Raw genomic sequence first — 17,345 nt, 5'->3', positions numbered from 1 at the left:
CTGTTACAGTAAGGGAGGATTGGGAGCCTCCCACTTCTGCGGGAACCCCATTCTTAACAATAACAATCACTCTCACAGGTCTAATGTTCATCTGGCAAATTTTGAAGCATCGAGGTGTTTGTGCTTTGCAGCTCCACGTGCCGCAGGCAATAACTAATTGTATGTTCTGTAACATCTGGATGAGTGTCAGGTTCACATTAATCACACTTAGCGCATGGGCAAAGCTCCCACCTTCGTTTTCTGTAGAAAACCTCTAATCTAACGTAGGTAGGTTTTTGATAATATGCTCATCTACTCGCTTTGATAGGCCAGTCTCCGCACAAGCTTTCCTGCATGCAAGCTTCCCAAAGGTGCATGCATACATATCTGCTGCCTTGTGTCGATCCGATAAGCCAGAATTCCTAGATTTGTGACTTGCTACTGATCGTAATCATCAGCTATCTATTCAAATATGCTCGACGTCTCGCTTTGCACCTTTCCCCTACTTTTTTAGTATTCTGCAAGTAGGAGGTTATCAAGCTCATCAATTACTGTCCCGACTCTTACGATGGCAGACCCCGAGACTAAAGCAATTTCTCCAGATGCCGAGGATACGACTCTTGAACACATGGGCTACCAACTCGGTACGTATGGACTTTGGGAGGACATATGGCGTTAATGACGGTCTTTGGCAGAGCTTAAACGTTCCTTTGGATTAATTGGAATGATTGGATTCTCGTTTTCTATAGTTACATGGTATGTTGCGGTTGCGTACAACCGACGATCTACGACAGAGAACGTGGCAAAGTTGGAATGCTAATGGGAATTCACAGCTGGAGCGCCTTGGGAGGGGTACTCGTCACGGGAGTTAACGCCGGTGGACCTCCTGTAATGATTTGGGGTTGGTTGGGGATATGTTGCGTTACACTTTGTGTCGCCTACTCGATGGCAGAGATGTGCTCGGAATATCCTGTTGCTGGAGGTGAGTGATATGCCAAACACCTTCGCCATTCGTGGAGGATAACGAAACTCAAAACTGATACAAATTACCAGGCCAGTACAGCTGGGTGTTTATCTTGGCACCAAATGGTATCCGAAGGCAACTCTCTTATCTGACAGGATGGTTCATGATTATAGGTAATTGATGCGTCCATTTATCCTCTAATTTTTCTGACTAGAAACAGGTTTATTAGCAATTGGAGCTACGAACAGCTTCATCTGCGCCAACTTCATCCTAGGACAGGCGAATTTGATCAACCCAAGCTACGTGATCGAACGATGGCACACCGTCCTAGTGGCCTGGACTGTCACCTTATTTGCAGCTTCCATGAATCTATGGGGGTCGAAAGTCTTGGATAAATTGTCGAAAGGGTTTCTAGTGTTCAACATTGTCGCTTTTATTGTTACCGTTACTACAATTCTCGCTAGCAATAAAAACAAACAATCAGCATCCTTTGTCTTCAAGGATTTTCAGAACTTCACCGGATTCGGTACTTCGATGGCTGGTATTATTGGTATCTTACAACCTGCATTTGGGATGTGTTGCTGTAAGTTGCTGTATCGATGACCACATACTCTTCTCCGTTAACTGACCTGCCTACCAGACGATGCCCCAGCGCATATGACAGAAGAGATCAAGAATGCTAGCAAGCAAGCCCCAAGAGCCATTCTCCTATCCGTGTACCTTGGCGCCGTCACTGGATTTATCTTTCTGATCGCAGTATGCTTCTGCATTGGAGATATTGACGAGGTGGCCTCGACGCCAACTATGTCCCCGCTCATCCAGATCTACTTCGATTCCACTGATAGCAATGTTGGATCCTGCTTCCTGGCCTCTATGATGGTAATCATCGACATCGGTGCCGCCAATGGTCTGCTTGCCGAGGGGGCTCGATCTCTATATGCCTTTGCTCGCGACGAAGGCTTGCCATTCTCCTCCTTCATTAGAAGAATCGAACCTAAGCATCAAATGCCGGTCGTTGCAATCGCCCTTGGAGCCCTCGTTCAAATGGCGCTCTGCAGTATATACTTTGGCACTGTCACTGGTTTCAATACAATCATCGCTATCGGCACAGAGGGCTTTTACCTTTCATATGCCATGCCTCTGCTGGTCCGCCTGATTTCCTACTTCAACGGAACGCATAGACAGCTCTCAGGTCCATGGGCAATGAAACCAGTTGTATCGCTAACGTTGAATGCTGTTGGCCTCACTTACCTGCTCTTCGCATGTATCACATTCAACTTCCCATCTGTATATCCGGTCAACAGCGAGAATATGAACTATACTTCTGCGGCGGTTGGGGTCATCATGTTCATCGCTGCTCTAACGTGGTTCACGACGGCAAAGAAGCAGTTTTCAGGACCTGAGATCCATCTTGAGGGTGTAGCGGATGCTGGGAGCCATGTAGTGGAATGTGAGCAGGGCGAGGGGAGTGAGGAGAAGAAGTCCTCGCTTTAACACAGGACTATGAATTGTCCTATCAGGGAGAGATGGCTGAGCTTCTCGAAGAGAAACCCTGCTGATGTATCTTCCAACCTCTTTAGCAAGCCTGGGATTCAGCAACGACATTGAGTACTACAACGTGCTAAGACACCTACGCCTTTCCGGAAAGTGTCTACTGGTCCATAACAAACGTGATGCTACCGGGAGCCTTTCCTGCGGAGAAAAGGATAGAAGCAAGGATGTACCCCATGTTTGGTTTCGATGACAGCTCACTTGCTCTCCCAGGATCATCCTAACTCATGGATGTCTCTTGTATCTGATTATGCTTCTGAACAACAATTCTGTGAAAAAGCCAGGCGTTTATTTAGAAGGAGTTCGGCAATGCATTTGATTGATTTCAAAGTCGATTGCGTCGCGAGTTACGTTTCGTGCCACATGTGATCGTTTCGAAGAGTGTCGCTTGCCCAAAAAGTTCATTTCCAGTGTGGTCTCGGCGAAGCAGAGTATGAGTTTCCAAAACAATCCTATATCGAAACGTTGACAGTCAATATACGTGATAATGAAAAATTGGTCCCGACCGCCCCCTTAGTTTGGACCCGACCAAGAACCTGCAGGCGTGCAGGAAGATGTCTTTTACCGTAGCGCATGAAACATACAGGCACATGGGTCATGGAACCAATTAGACACGTAATTGACTGGTAGAGTGAGTTGATCCAGGAGGAGGGATGAGAAGGCTGCTGGACTCCTCGTTTTGACGTAGGCGACTGCAAGCGGAAGAGATGAGTTGCACATGCACTCGTTGCTGCACCGACCCAATCTGGCCGACCCCTGCGCTAGAGAGTGAACTTCAACAACGATAGCCTCCCTAAATCAACACCACTCCAAACGACGACGACGACCAGCAACAACACCCTCCGGCATCGAGGGAGATTCAGTTAACAGGACAGTAAAACCAGTGCGAGAACAGACCTATTGTATTGCATCACTTCCGATTGCAGCAGTTTCCTTCATCAAACAACGACCGACCGATCGCTCAACTTACATCACGGGCAACCAAGCACGACAATCAAGCGCGCGGACCTGCAGCATATTCGAAGGAAGCACACCGCTCCACCAGCATAAGATCTTGAAGGGGCATCATCTGAGCGTGTCTACGGGTAGCAGGAGAAGCTTGACGACCTCAGAGGTATATTGGAGGCTGGAAAACCTCACAGATGCCAGCTTGCGCACAGCTAGCAACCACACGGTAAACACCACCGTCGCCGTCCATGGATGAGCCACCTTCGTCCCCGCCGACAGATCTGTCCACCCCAGAGAGCGCGCTCGCATATTACAAATCGCAATACGAACAGCTTGAGCATGAATTAGCGGAATTCCAGGCCTCCAGTCAAGAGCTGGAAGCCGAGCTAGAGAAGGATGTTGAGGCTGCCGAGAAGAGGGAGCGGTTGCTGCAGGAGAAGGCTGAGAGCTTGGGATTTGAGGTTGAGGAATGGAAGGTATGCTTATTACTTGGCTTCAATTGATGCGCCTTCTTCTGTCCTCGATCTAACGGTACTTTGCAGTCCAAATACAAGCAGTCCAAAACCGAGGCGAACATGGTGCAGAATGCCCTCCAGAAGGAAATCACCACTCTTCGAGATACCAACCGAACACTACAACTAAAATTACGCGACATCGAGGTTCAAAATGACGATTTCGAGAGGCAAGCTCGGAACACTTCATCATCGTTAGAGGATCTGGAGTCAAAATACAATGTTGCGATCGAAAGGGCCGTTATGATGGAGGAGGAGATCAAAGTTGGAGAGCAGGAGAGAGAGAATCTGCGAATCGAAACCCAGCGCCTTCGAGATGAGCTAGCGGATCTCAGGATAGAAGCAGAGATAATGCAAGACAAGCTCCGGAAACGACATGTCCCAAATATCGCCACCGATATCACTGCGCCAAACTCTCCTTCTCCGGGAGACTCTCCAACATCTACTGCATCTTCACCCATGATCACGACTCCACCGGACACGAAATCGATTTCAACGGCCGATACTGTATCCGACACACTGACCCCTCCATCCCCACCTATTTCAGATGCTTCTGGTTCAGCGAAACGAATGCTCAAGACTCCTATGAATCCACCGAAGAGCAAAATAAAGCTCCCCTCTGGTGACTCAAGCACTACGCCCAAACCTGCAGCGCGATACCCCTCAGGTAATCTGCGAAGCTCTAGAGGGCCCCCACCCACAGCACCATCCATTTCCACCCGCATGCGAAACGCAACTCCTGCTGTAATTCGAAATGCCAAAACGAAGGCACCAGCCACCCGAGGTCTGCCTAGTTCAACATCGCTCACCCACATTCGGAGTCTCACAGCGCAGATGCAGAGGCTGGAACAACGTGTGCATTCTGCGAGATCTAAGTTGCCCGCACCAGTCAATACCCCACCTCGAGCATCTCCTCGAAATGGTTCGGCTTTGGGGCAGAACTACATGCCCTCTAGTGTTACGATAAGAAGTAGGAAGCGAACTGGCGGAAGCACGATAAGCAACTCGTCTATTGCTCCAGAAGATACGCCCCAGTCGTCGACGAAGCACGTTGCAAGACTATCTACATCAGGAATCAGCAGATTGTCCTTCGGTCCACTCCCGAGTCGTGAAAACACCGACAGTAGGCCCAGTAGCCGAGCGAGTGCTAGCAGCTACGTTCGGCCGGATCGCCCTGTGAGTCGGACCGAAATTGCACGTCCTGTGAGCCGCACGTCAATGTCAGGGGCTCGCACGCCGCTGGGACACTATTCCCAGTCCACGATTGCCGAATCTCGGAGACCAAGATCTAGCATTGGTGGTAATTATGGAGCATCTCACGGCCACGGACATTCGCAGAGCGTATCACACATCGACCTTGATGAGTCTCGAGAGCTGGATTTTGCAACTCCTAGTCGAAGGAATACATACGGCAAAGGAGACCTGGAAAGCAGTGCCATCCCTGGCCCACCTGGTCTAGCCAGACGAAAAAGCGGCCCGCTTGGCATGACAGCCTTACCCAGAAGGACAACAAGTGGAGGACCAGCGTCAAGAGATGGAGACAAAGCCGAAAGTGGAATGAAGCCTCCTGGTCGACCGAGGAAGCTTTCTGGTGTGGGAGAGACATATTAACCAGGGGCTAGGCTAGTTGTTTACTGAATTCTTTTGCTTGCACTACACACGACCTGTATACGATGTTATGATGGGGTGGGAATGTCTATTTGTGGCTTGAGCATTGGTGCAACTGGCGTTTTGTCGTTTCTTCTACGTACCTATGTTATGCAATGCGGGATTATTAGGTGCAGTGCATTTGTAGGATGTAAGGAGGATGAATCGATGGAGTTGGAGGGCTGCCACTGCATTGTTTAAATGATTAGGCTGGCTGGGGTACTACCGCTTGACTGATAGCTAAGACGAAGCTAATTCTGAACGAAGAGAACGTTTGATGCTGAGATTTAGGCCATGTCTCCGACTTATTTTCCGTGATCTGATGCTCAGTGAAGTCCGTAGAAGAGACATGAAGCATGACGACACTTCGTCTCGAATGATCTTATTCCATCATATTTCTCTCTCGAGAAAACCTCTTCGCCTTCCAAGTCTCCACTTCAGCCCTATGCTAGACGTCCATACGGGCAATGTTCAAGAAGTGCGGTGCTGTTTACTTCTAATCAATAACGATCTTAGCGTCTGCAGCCAGCCGAAGCCCGAAGCGAGGCCACTTCCAGAGTTCGCCGTGCTCACGGAAAGAGAAGCCATACCCATAAGCATATATAGTAGTCAAACCCGGCCTACGACACGACTACATTACAACAGATCGACTGGGGAAATTCGTGGCACAGATGGCTGTGCTGTTTTTAGAAGCATACCGTGCAGTAGGTGAGGATTTAGGATGATAATGATGCTTGTATCTGCAGGCCACCAAAACCCGCCGAAGCGAAGGAGGGCCGGGTGAGTGAGCTCAGCCGGACCTCCGTAAACAGTCCTCAACTCAAGGTAGATACCGTACCACATAGAGTATTCTGCCATAGGGATGAAATCGACAGAGTGCCAGTCAGCCATGCCATGGGCTGCTCTCGCAGCCCGATACGTCGTGGTCAGAGACATGATTACACCATGGAATGCAGTTAGGCCCGGAGGGATTTTGCACTGTACTTAATCTTAATGACATCTGTTTACTTCGGTAGGAGGCAAGTAGAGGAGAGGACATGTGGCCGACAAGGTTCAATGCCATGAAATAGTTGCAATTTTGACATAGAGTACCTAGTTGGTATGGATCAAGCATCGTGAGCACGGCGTGAGGGCTGTTGAAGGAGCTGGTAAAAACTAAGTACCGGCTGGAGACAGTGATGGGAAAGCGACTATATTTAAGACTTGGGCCAATCCCTCGATGATCAATACACTCAAACACAGGCAGAGTACGAGTAAGCCGAGGAGAGAGCCAAAAGAAAAGGGCGTCCGGATGAAGGGTATGAATTACGTTACGTTGGAGATCGAAACTCAAGACAAAACTTAGGATGGTTCAATGGAACGTGGACCTTGAAGTGCTGGATCTCAGCATTCGGGCAGAGTGGATCCCACCCTGTCCCATCCCGACATGTTGGGGAAGGGAAGAGCCTCGAGGCGGAATGGAAGCCGCCAGCCACGCTTGGGATGGGAATCATGGGATGCCGGCCGCGACTGGGATTATTATTATACGTAGGTAGGTTGTGCAGACAACTGCGTCATGGAGTCCGGCCATGGACAGGAGTAGTACTCGTGTAGGTACTCGTAGCTCGTAGGTACTTCACTGCACTGTACTGTAGGAAGGGAGTATAAGTAATTTACGATCTGGCGTGCAAGCGCAGGCCAGCAACGAGAAATAGCCCGCTGCCATTCTTCTGTCCTGCCTGTCCCTAGGTAACGAAGTAAGGTCAGACACTACCTACCCTGAGACTCAACAAGTGAGGGGTGCACTCAGGACAACACAATAAAATATGCCGATAGATAAGGCAAGGCAAGGTAAGGTAAGGTAAGGTAAGGTAAAATAAGTAGGCACTGCAAGTATCGAAGTCTTTCCTCGATCCGGCTTCATCCGTCGGCTTGGACGAGATCTTAAGCCAGCCTACAGCTTCACTGCTACCTACACTACAGTAGACACGTCCGATCGATGCATAAGGTACCTACCTACCTACGAGCTACCTTACCTAGGTAGATAAATGTTTGCTGGGGACTGGTGCAGCTCAAGATCGTCTCCGACTGCCTGTGTCTGTGTCTGTGTCTGTGTGCTGTCTTGCCTCGCTGGTCTGGTGTCTCGAAAGCCAATCTGTTGGACCGCAATGAACATCCGGGCTACGCCGAATCGGGCATGGGCGGCTGGAGTTCGTTGGGTCGCCTGGTCGCCCACCGAATTGGCGGCCGGCCAGCAGTGGCTGTTGAGGAAAGCGGAGAGAGCTTGGGAGCTCAAGGTTTGGTTTGGTCTTTTGGTTTGGGGCATTCGGGCTTTTGGTTTGCTTTGCTGTGCTTTCCATTGGGAGACGTGACGAAACGCAGGGGTGAGGGTGAGAGACGAGAAATGGCCTCCCCGGCAGCCCAGAGCCAGAGCAAGGGCCGGCCTGTTGAATTGGAAGGACCTGAAGCACATATGGCCAGCGAGCTGGAAGGAGGGAAACAGATTATTTCATAAACCCACCTCCGCATCTTCCTTCCGTGTGCAACCACAACTGCAACTACTACTACTACATTCCAAGCACCCCCTCCTCCTCCTACTCCTCTTCCCCTTCTCCTCAATCAAGAAATCTTCATTCTCTCCGCCGAGTGTTTTGCTTCCTCCCGTAACTTTCAATTCTGCCTCTTGTCGTTGATACCCCCACAGCCTCCTCTCGTCGAGGTATCTAATTCGGCGCCAATCTCAGATTCGGCGACTTTGAACAACCACCAGCTTCTCAGCCCCGAATCCTATTCTCGAGAGGGATAGATATAACCGCAGGGCCAAGCCAGCAATTCACTTTATACAATTCTGGGATACTGTATCTGCCCGCACTTCCACTGGCGACCTCACTCTCTCCGCTCGTCCTCCACGAGCATTGATTCCTGCGCAATGGCGGCAGTCAATGGCAAAGGGGCTGGTGTCAAGGCTACAAACGGCACCGTCCCCATCATGAACGGCTCAACTTCATATGCGGCCAAACACAAGCTGGCAGACCACTTCATCGGTGGGAACAAGCTGGAAAACGCTGCTCCGGGTCCGGTCAAGGACTTTGTAGCATCTCACGATGGCCACACGGTCATCACCAACGTGCGTATCCCAACCGGACCAAACCATCAATAGCTCGACTAACCAACTGTTCAGGTCTTGATTGCCAATAATGGTATTGCTGCAGTCAAGGAGATCCGATCCGTACGAAAATGGGCCTACGAGACTTTTGGCGACGAAAGAGCTATTCAATTCACGGTCATGGCTACGCCAGAGGATCTGCAAGCAAACGCAGATTATATCCGGATGGCAGACCAGTATGTTGAGGTCCCTGGAGGAACGAATAATAATAACTACGCAAATGTAGAGTTGATTGTAGATGTTGCTGAGCGTATGAACGTTCACGCAGTTTGGGCTGGATGGTATGTTTACTCGTGATCTCTCGTGAGATGTTGACTTACTGATTCATGAATAGGGGCCATGCTTCAGAAAATCCAAAATTGCCAGAATCATTGGCAGCTTCACCAAAAAAGATCGTATTTATTGGCCCTCCTGGCTCGGCCATGCGATCTCTCGGTGACAAGATTTCCTCTACGATTGTGGCACAACACGCCAAGGTTCCTTGCATTCCATGGTCCGGAACTGGAGTTGACCAGGTGGATGTTGCTGAGGACGGCATCGTCACAGTCGAGGATGATGTCTATATGAAGGGTTGTGTTCAGTCATGGCAAGAAGGTCTCGAGAAGGCGAAGCAAATTGGCTTCCCTGTCATGATCAAGGCATCTGAAGGCGGTGGTGGAAAAGGTATCCGGAAGGCCGAAACCGAGCAAGGCTTCGAAGCCCTCTACAAAGCCGCTGCCAGCGAAATTCCGGGATCTCCCATCTTCATCATGAAGCTGGCCGGAAATGCTAGACATCTGGAGGTACAACTGCTTGCCGACGAGTACGGGAACAACATCTCGCTCTTTGGCAGAGATTGCTCTGTCCAACGCAGACATCAAAAGATTATCGAAGAAGCACCAGTCACAATCGCAAAGCCCGAAACTTTCCAGGCAATGGAGAAGGCTGCTGTCCGCCTCGGTCGTCTTGTGGGATACGTTTCGGCTGGTACCGTCGAATACCTCTACTCGCACTCCGACGACAAATTCTACTTTTTGGAACTTAACCCCAGATTGCAAGTCGAGCATCCAACCACTGAAATGGTCAGTGGTGTCAATCTGCCTGCTGCGCAACTGCAAATTGCGATGGGACTTCCTCTGCACAGAATTCGCGACATCAGATTATTGTATGGAGCCGATCCGCAAACCTCGAGCGAGATCGACTTCGACTTTTCAAAGGAGAATAGCTCTCTTACGCAGCGTCGCCCAAAACCAAAGGGTCACACCACTGCGTGCCGTATCACTTCCGAAGACCCAGGAGAGGGGTTCAAGCCTTCCAGCGGTACGATGCACGAGCTAAACTTCAGGAGCAGCTCCAACGTATGGGGTTATTTCTCTGTAGGAACTGCTGGTGGCATTCACAGTTTCTCCGACAGTCAATTCGGTCACATTTTCGCCTATGGCGAGAACAGATCAGCATCGCGGAAGCACATGGTTGTTGCTCTGAAGGAATTGAGTATTCGCGGAGATTTCCGAACAACAGTCGAGTACCTGATCAAGCTTCTGGAGACCCCTGCATTCGAAGGCAACACGATTACTACCGGATGGCTCGATGAGCTCATCTCGAACAAGTTGACTGCGGAGCGACCAGATCCTATGCTGGCCGTTGTTTGCGGTGCTGTCTGCAAAGCTCACATCGCAAGCGAGGCCTGCATTTCTGAGTACAGAAACAGCTTAGAGAAAGGCCAAGTTCCAGCCAAGGACATTCTGAAGACTGTCTTTCCCATCGATTTCATTTACGATGGTCACAGATACAAATTCACCGCCACTCGATCGAGCTTAGACAGCTACCACCTGTTCATTAACGGCTCGAAATGCTCAGTGGGCGTTCGCGCCTTGAGTGATGGAGGCCTCTTGGTTCTCCTTAGCGGCAGAAGCCACAATTTATACTGGAAGGAGGAAGTTGGAGCCACTCGATTGAGTGTTGACAGCAAGACTTGCTTGCTTGAGCAAGAGAACGACCCAACACAACTTCGTACTCCATCTCCAGGAAAGCTTGTCAAGTTCACAGTCGACAATGGAGAGCATATCAAGGCTGGTCAAGCATTCGCTGAAGTGGAGGTCATGAAGATGTACATGCCTCTTATTGCTGGAGAAGATGGTATTGTGCAATTCATCAAACAACCAGGGGCTACTTTGGAGGCTGGTGACATTATTGGTATACTTGCTCTTGATGACCCCTCGAGAGTCCAGTCTGCTCAACCCTTCCTTGGTCACCTCCCAGATCTTGGACCGCCACAAGTCGTTGGTACCAAGCCCGCCCAACGATTCCTCCTCCTCCACAGCGTCCTTGCAAACATCCTCAACGGCTTCGACAACCAAGTCATCATGGCGTCTACCCTCAAAGAGCTCATCGAGGTCCTCCGGGACCCAGATTTGCCATATGGCGAGTGGAACGCTCAATTCTCCGCTCTCCACGCAAGAATGCCTCAACGCCTCGATGCAACCTTCACTCAAATCGTTGATCGCGCGCGTGTTCGCAAAGGCGAGTTTCCAGCAAAGAATTTGTCCAAGGCATTCTCCAAGTTCTTGGAGGAGAGCGTTGCTCCCAGCGATGTCGAAACTCTGAAGACTACTCTTCTGCCTTTGACTGAAGTCCTTGACCGATATGCCGAGGGCCAGAAAGTCCACGAGTTTGACGTATTCTCTGGTCTTTTGGAGCAGTACGTTTCAGTCGAGAAGCTGTTTTCGGGTCGCCAATCCCGTGATGAAGAGGTCATCTTAAAGCTTAGAGACGAGAACAAGGATGATAGCTTCAAAGTTGTTCAAATCGTTCTTTCTCATAGCAGAATTGGAGCTAAGAACAATTTGATTCTTGCCATTCTCGACGAGTACAAGCCCAACAAGCCGAGCGCTGGCAATGTTGCAAAATACTTCCGCCCAGCTCTCCGGAAACTCACCGAGCTTGAGAGCAGACAGACCGCAAAAGTAGCGCTAAAGGCCCGTGAGCTTCTAATCCAATGTGCTATGCCGTCTCTGGAGGAGCGCGCTGCCCAGATGGAGCACATTCTTCGATCATCTGTCGTAGAATCACGATATGGCGAGACTGGATGGGAGCACCGAGAGCCTGATTTGGAGGTTCTCAAGGAGGTCGTTGATTCTAAGTATACCGTCTTTGATGTTTTGCCCATCTTCTTCGGTTACCAGGATCCATGGGTTTCTCTCGCCGCTCTTGAAGTCTACATCAGACGAGCATACCGTGCTTACTCACTGAAGAAGATTGAGTATCACAACGACTCAGCCGAGCCCCCGTTCATTGTGTCATGGGATTTCGTTCTCCGAAAGGTTGGTGCTTCGGAATTCGGCATGCCCATTCAATCGTCAGCCCCTTCAACCCCAGCAACACCATCCTACGAGAGTGGTAACCCATTCAAGCGTGTCAGCTCCATCAGCGACATGTCTTACCTTGTCAACAAGACCGATAACGAGCCGACCAGAAAGGGTGTCATTGTTCCAGTGCAATATCTGGATGAGGCCGAAGAGTACCTGCTGCGTGCCCTGGAGGTATTCCCAAGCGCCGGTAAGAGCAAGAAGTCAGCAGCAAGTGGATTGATGCCAGATCTTAATGGCAAGCGTAAGACTCTGCCACCAATCGCTACAGAGGATGAGCTTACCGCTGTCTGTAATGTTGCTGTCCGGGATTCTGAGAGTCTCGACGACAACGAGACCATTGCCAGAATCAACCTCATTGTAAAGGAGTACAAGGAGGAGCTTCTGGCACGCCGCATCCGTCGACTCACATTCATATGCGGCCATAAGGACGGATCGTATCCAGGCTACTACACTTTCCGTGGCCCCGAGTACGAGGAGGACCAGAGCATTCGCCATATTGAGCCTGCTTTGGCTTTCCAACTGGAACTTGGGAGACTATCTAAATTCAGAATCAAGCCCGTCTTCACTGAGAATCGCAACATTCACATTTATGAGGCGACTGGCAAGGATGTCGAGGGAGACAAGCGTTATTTCACCCGCGCCGTCGTCCGACCTGGTAGACTTCGAGATGAGATCCCCACTGCGGAGTACCTCATCTCGGAATCCGATAGACTGATGAACGACCTTCTCGATGCTTTAGAGATCATTGGTAACAATAATTCTGATCTTAACCATATCTTCATCAACTTCTCTCCGGTCTTCCCTCTACAACCTCCCGAGGTTGAGAAGGCTCTTGGTGGCTTCTTGGAACGCTTCGGCCGCCGTCTCTGGCGTCTCCGCGTTACTGCTGCAGAGATCCGCATCATCTGCACGGAGCCCACTACCGGTATGCCATATCCACTGCGTGTTGTCATCACCAATACCTCTGGATATGTCATTCAGGTTGAGATGTACGCTGAGCGTAAATCTGAGAAGGGCGGTGATTGGGTCTTCCAAAGCATCGGAGGCACCACCAAAGTCGGTTCTATGCACCTGCGACCCGTATCCACTCCATATCCTACCAAGGAGTGGTTGCAACCAAAGAGATACAAGGCTCACATCATGGGTACTCAATACGTCTACGATTTCCCTGAACTCTTCAGACAAGCCATTCAAACTAGTTGGGTTAAGGCTGTCAGCAAGCACGCATCATTGGCAGACAAGCAACCACCAACTGGCGAGTGCATTGACTATAGCGAGCTTGTACTGGATGACAAAGACAACCTCGCCGAAGTCTTCCGTGAGCCTGGTACCAACACTCACGGAATGGTTGGATGGATTGTTACTGCTAGAACTCCAGAGTATCCCCGTGGCCGAAAGTTTGTCATTGTTGCCAACGACATCACTTTCAAGATTGGTAGTTTCGGACCCAAGGAAGATCAATTCTTCAACAAGTGTACAGAGCTTGCGAGGAAACTTGGTATCCCCCGTATCTACCTGTCTGCTAACTCTGGTGCTCGTATCGGCATGGCTGAGGAGTTGATACCTCACTTCAACATTGCATGGAACAACCCCGAGAAGCCAGAGGCCGGCTTCAAGTACCTGTACTTGAAGGCTGATGCTAAGAAGCGATTCGAGGACGGCAAGAGCAAGGACGTCATCACCGAGGAGGTCACCGAGGATGGCGAAGTGAGACACAAGATCATTACCATCGTTGGTGCCGAGGATGGCCTTGGAGTTGAGTGCTTGAAGGGTTCTGGTTTAATTGCTGGTGCAACTAGCAGAGCTTACGAGGACATCTTCACCATTACTTTGGTCACATGTCGATCAGTCGGTATGTAGGTCTCCAGTAGTCACGAATATCTTACTAATTTCTACAGGTATTGGTGCCTATCTGGTGCGTCTTGGACAGAGAGCCATCCAAATCGAAGGCCAGCCAATCATCTTGACCGGTGCCCCAGCCATTAACAAGCTGCTTGGTCGTGAAGTTTATACGTCCAACTTGCAACTTGGTGGCACTCAGATCATGTACAAGAACGGTGTGTCACACATGACTGCCAATGATGATTTCGAGGGTGTCTCCAAGATTGTTGAGTGGATGGCCTACGTCCCTGATAAGAGAAACAGTCCATTGCCAATCGGACCAGCCGTTGACTCTTGGGATCGCGATATCGTCTACACTCCTCCACCCAAGCAACCATACGACGTGAGATGGTTGATTGCTGGTAAGGACGATGACGAGGGATTCCTGCCTGGTCTCTTCGACAAGGACTCATTTGTTGAAACTCTCGGTGGCTGGGCGAAGACCGTGGTTGTTGGCCGTGCACGACTTGGCGGCATCCCCATGGGTGTGATTGCGGTTGAGACCCGCTCGGTTGAGAATGTCACTCCTGCCGATCCCGCAAATCCGGATTCGATGGAACAAATTACGAACGAGGCTGGTGGAGTTTGGTACCCGAACTCTGCATTCAAGACTGCACAAGCCATCAAAGACTTCAATAATGGTGAGCAATTGCCATTGATGATCTTGGCCAACTGGAGGGGTTTCTCGGGTGGACAACGCGATATGTACAACGAGGTCCTAAAATACGGATCTTACATCGTCGATGCTCTTGTCAAGTACGAGCAGCCAATCTTTGTCTACATCCCGCCATTCGGAGAACTGCGTGGTGGTTCATGGGTAAGTCATCTGCACATGTTCATGTTGGGCTTTACTAACTGTTTCAGGTCGTCGTCGATCCTACGATCAACCCAGAGTTTATGGAAATGTATGCTGATGAGGATGCTCGTGGTGGTGTCTTGGAGCCAGAGGGTATCGTGAACATCAAATACCGCAGAGACAAGCAGCTCGAGACCATGGCCCGTTTGGATCCCGAGTACGGCGCGCTTCGCAAGCAATTGGCGGACAAGTCCTTGACACCAGACCAAATCTCCGATGTCAAGGTCAAGGCTACTGCCCGTGAGCAATTGCTCCTTCCAGTTTACATGCAAGTCTCCCTGCAATTCGCCGACCTCCACGATCGTGCTGGCCGAATGAAGGCCAAGGATGTTATTAGACAATCTCTAGTGTGGAGGGAGTCAAGAAGGTTCTTCTACTGGCGTGTTCGCCGTCGTGTGAATGAAGAGTACATCCTGAAGCGCATGGCATCTGCCTCCAAGAACCCACTCGCGTCACGAGCACGCAATCTCGAGACTCTCGCAGCCTGGACTGGTATTCCTAAGTTCTCACACGCGGACCGCGAAGTTGCCATGTGGTATGAGGAGAACAGAAAGACTGTCCACGAGAAGGTTGAATCCTTGAAGACGGAAGGTGTTGCTTTTGATGTTGCCAGCTTGTTGAGAGGAAACAGCAAGGGTGGCTTGAAGGGTGTGCAACAAGTGCTCAGCATGCTACCTGCTAATGAGAGGGAGGAGGCCTTGAGATTTTTGAGCCAGGCATGATCAGATGGGTCTATATTTTTTCTATGCCAGGAAGGAAAGGGTTGCTGGGACTTGCGTTAAGCGTGTACATTGATTGCATTCAAACATTTGTAAATTGCGGGACATTATTATCGGCGTCTAGAAGAAAGCAATGCATATTAGTATCAGTTCGCACTCCTGGTGTGCTTCCTCGGCTGGAACACATTGTGGAATAAGTGAGGTCAGCATGGGAACGAGACCTGGAGGCTGGCACAAGGTAACTCCGAAGAACTTGATACCAGGCTTCCCTCAGTCAGGTAATCTTCAATCTCAACTGGCGCTCCTGGACCATGCGATACCGTCCGATCCAGTCCATCTCATCTACTTTCTCCGGCGCTTGATGTCTCCAAGTGCTGGGATCGCCGGATGGGTGTCTCAGCGGCGGCCCCTGACGACGATCTGAGGGAGCTCGGATGAACGTCACGTGGTGGCACAATACCTACCTGTACGAGCTGTGCCCATCTACGTGTGTTGGAAGTGTTGTCGCTCCAAACCCATGCGTGATGTGGACTTCGAGCGTTGGACGATGACTACTCGACGGCGTGGTGGCCTCTGTGAGCTGCTTTAGATGGTTAGCTGGGAAGGTTTCAGGGACACCACAGCGGTGACACAGGTAGTGTCGTCTGCGGCTGTTTGTCTACTGACGATGAAGACAGGTGAGCGAGGAGCACTTCGCCTGTGGCGCTTAAACCATGGGATGTAGCACGAATGGCTTGGGATTTGAGGGGTTGAAGCAAGGTGGGCTTGTGGGTAGGTGGGGTATGTGTTACAACATGACTGACTGATCGGGAGGGCCAAGGACAGACTAGAGTTACTTGTGCTGCTTTATGGCGACTGGATTCAGGGATTAACTATCCATCCTGGGCTATAAGTAAGTCTAGGGTCTTTGTAATGACGAAGCCCCGCGCCTGTATCCTACCTCCCCTGCTACAGACTGAAGTCAGTCGTCGGCCTTGGACATTGAGTCGTTTGCTTCCTTGGCTGAGCAGCGGCCGTTATGGATATATCAGCTATGATATCAGATGATACCGGCATAATGCAATACTATATTTCTTTCCTTACCCTTGCCTTTCGGATATCCTGCCGAGTTCGTCCCGAGAAGGTTCCCGGGTTCGTTCGTTAGTATGGAAGTTATTGTGCTTTCTCCTTGACATTTACCCTTCATGGGCCCTAATGATTACTGTCTCTCTTCTTATTTCTCACTTCTGGTTTGATGCTTAACGCTTGCATGCCGCTGTATCGTTCATTCGTTCTTTGGGGTTGCCCACTTGTTCAATTTCGCCTGAGCATATTTTGCCGGCTTTTGTATGTCTGGCTTTCTGTACCTATTCCCTCATCGAACAGAACACTTGGTATTGTTCGTTAAGTTCTATTCAGATTCCGGTTCAGTTCGACTTTGTCCGCACCTCACGGAGAGTATACCTACGGACAACTGGAGAGATTTTGGTCTATGAGATCCGCGCCTGTTACCTCGCCGCCTCTGGACATGCTGGGCAACACATTCTTTTGACGAACACTCAATTCCTTATACTGCTACTGGCAAGCTTAATCTCGTGGCGAATTGCAGAGTTCATTGATCGATTGTTACTTTTTCTTTATCACATCATATGCTATCAAGAGGCCGTTTTGCTTGCCACAGGTTGAAAGCTTCAAGTACATCAGCTTGAGAGAAGAACGGAACAGATTAATAACGATACAAATCATTGGATGTCATTTGGCAGTCTCATACCGCCCGGAGGGGGTGGTTGGCCATTTTCAACTGTTACGCCACA

General features: G+C 50.1%; 4 protein-coding genes across 5 annotated transcripts; 3 read left to right on the top strand and 1 right to left on the bottom strand.

The window, feature by feature from the left end:
• Positions 1-68: 68 nt before the first annotated feature.
• ONS95_010256 (uncharacterized protein) lies at positions 69-2,437 on the top strand (the record flags this gene model as incomplete). Of its 2 annotated transcripts, XM_058503838.1 has the most annotated exons (7): positions 70-159; positions 272-623; positions 675-735; positions 813-961; positions 1,033-1,116; positions 1,164-1,526; positions 1,584-2,437. In XM_058503838.1, the coding sequence occupies exons 2-7, from the start codon at positions 548-550 to the stop codon at positions 2,435-2,437; spliced, it is 1,587 nt and encodes a 528-aa protein (XP_058360551.1). In that variant the 5' UTR covers positions 70-159; positions 272-547. The 2 variants fall into 2 exon arrangements, with proteins under 2 accessions (XP_058360550.1, XP_058360551.1); XM_058503837.1 differs by adding an exon at positions 212-267 and having other exon boundaries at positions 69-159; positions 438-961.
• An 871-nt stretch (positions 2,438-3,308) lies between these two features.
• Positions 3,309-6,461, top strand: NDE1_1 (NADH:ubiquinone oxidoreductase). The gene is made up of 2 exons (XM_058503836.1): positions 3,309-3,918; positions 3,985-6,461. Exons 1-2 carry the CDS (start codon positions 3,691-3,693, stop codon positions 5,563-5,565), a joined length of 1,809 nt encoding a protein of 602 aa, XP_058360549.1. The 5' UTR covers positions 3,309-3,690; the 3' UTR covers positions 5,566-6,461.
• ONS95_010254 (uncharacterized protein) lies at positions 6,238-6,936 on the bottom strand (the record flags this gene model as incomplete). The annotated part of the gene is made up of 1 exon (XM_058503835.1): positions 6,238-6,936. Exon 1 carries the CDS (start codon positions 6,535-6,537, stop codon positions 6,238-6,240), a length of 300 nt encoding a protein of 99 aa, XP_058360548.1. The 5' UTR covers positions 6,538-6,936.
• A 739-nt stretch (positions 6,937-7,675) lies between these two features.
• On the top strand, positions 7,676-17,280 carry ACC1 (acetyl-coenzyme-A carboxylase). Its single transcript, XM_058503834.1, has 4 exons — positions 7,676-8,707; positions 8,762-9,027; positions 9,081-14,794; positions 14,842-17,280. Exons 1-3 carry the CDS (start codon positions 8,510-8,512, stop codon positions 13,954-13,956), a joined length of 5,340 nt encoding a protein of 1,779 aa, XP_058360547.1. The 5' UTR covers positions 7,676-8,509; the 3' UTR covers positions 13,957-14,794; positions 14,842-17,280.
• Positions 17,281-17,345: the final 65 nt, after the last annotated feature.

This window comes from Cadophora gregata (assembly GCF_030347475.1).
Source record: "Cadophora gregata isolate MNR1 chromosome Unknown scaffold_4, whole genome shotgun sequence".
Taxonomy (NCBI): domain Eukaryota; kingdom Fungi; phylum Ascomycota; class Leotiomycetes; order Helotiales; family Ploettnerulaceae; genus Cadophora; species Cadophora gregata.
Note: the sequence above shows the minus strand (reverse complement) of the source record. Positions and strands in the feature narration are given on the sequence as shown.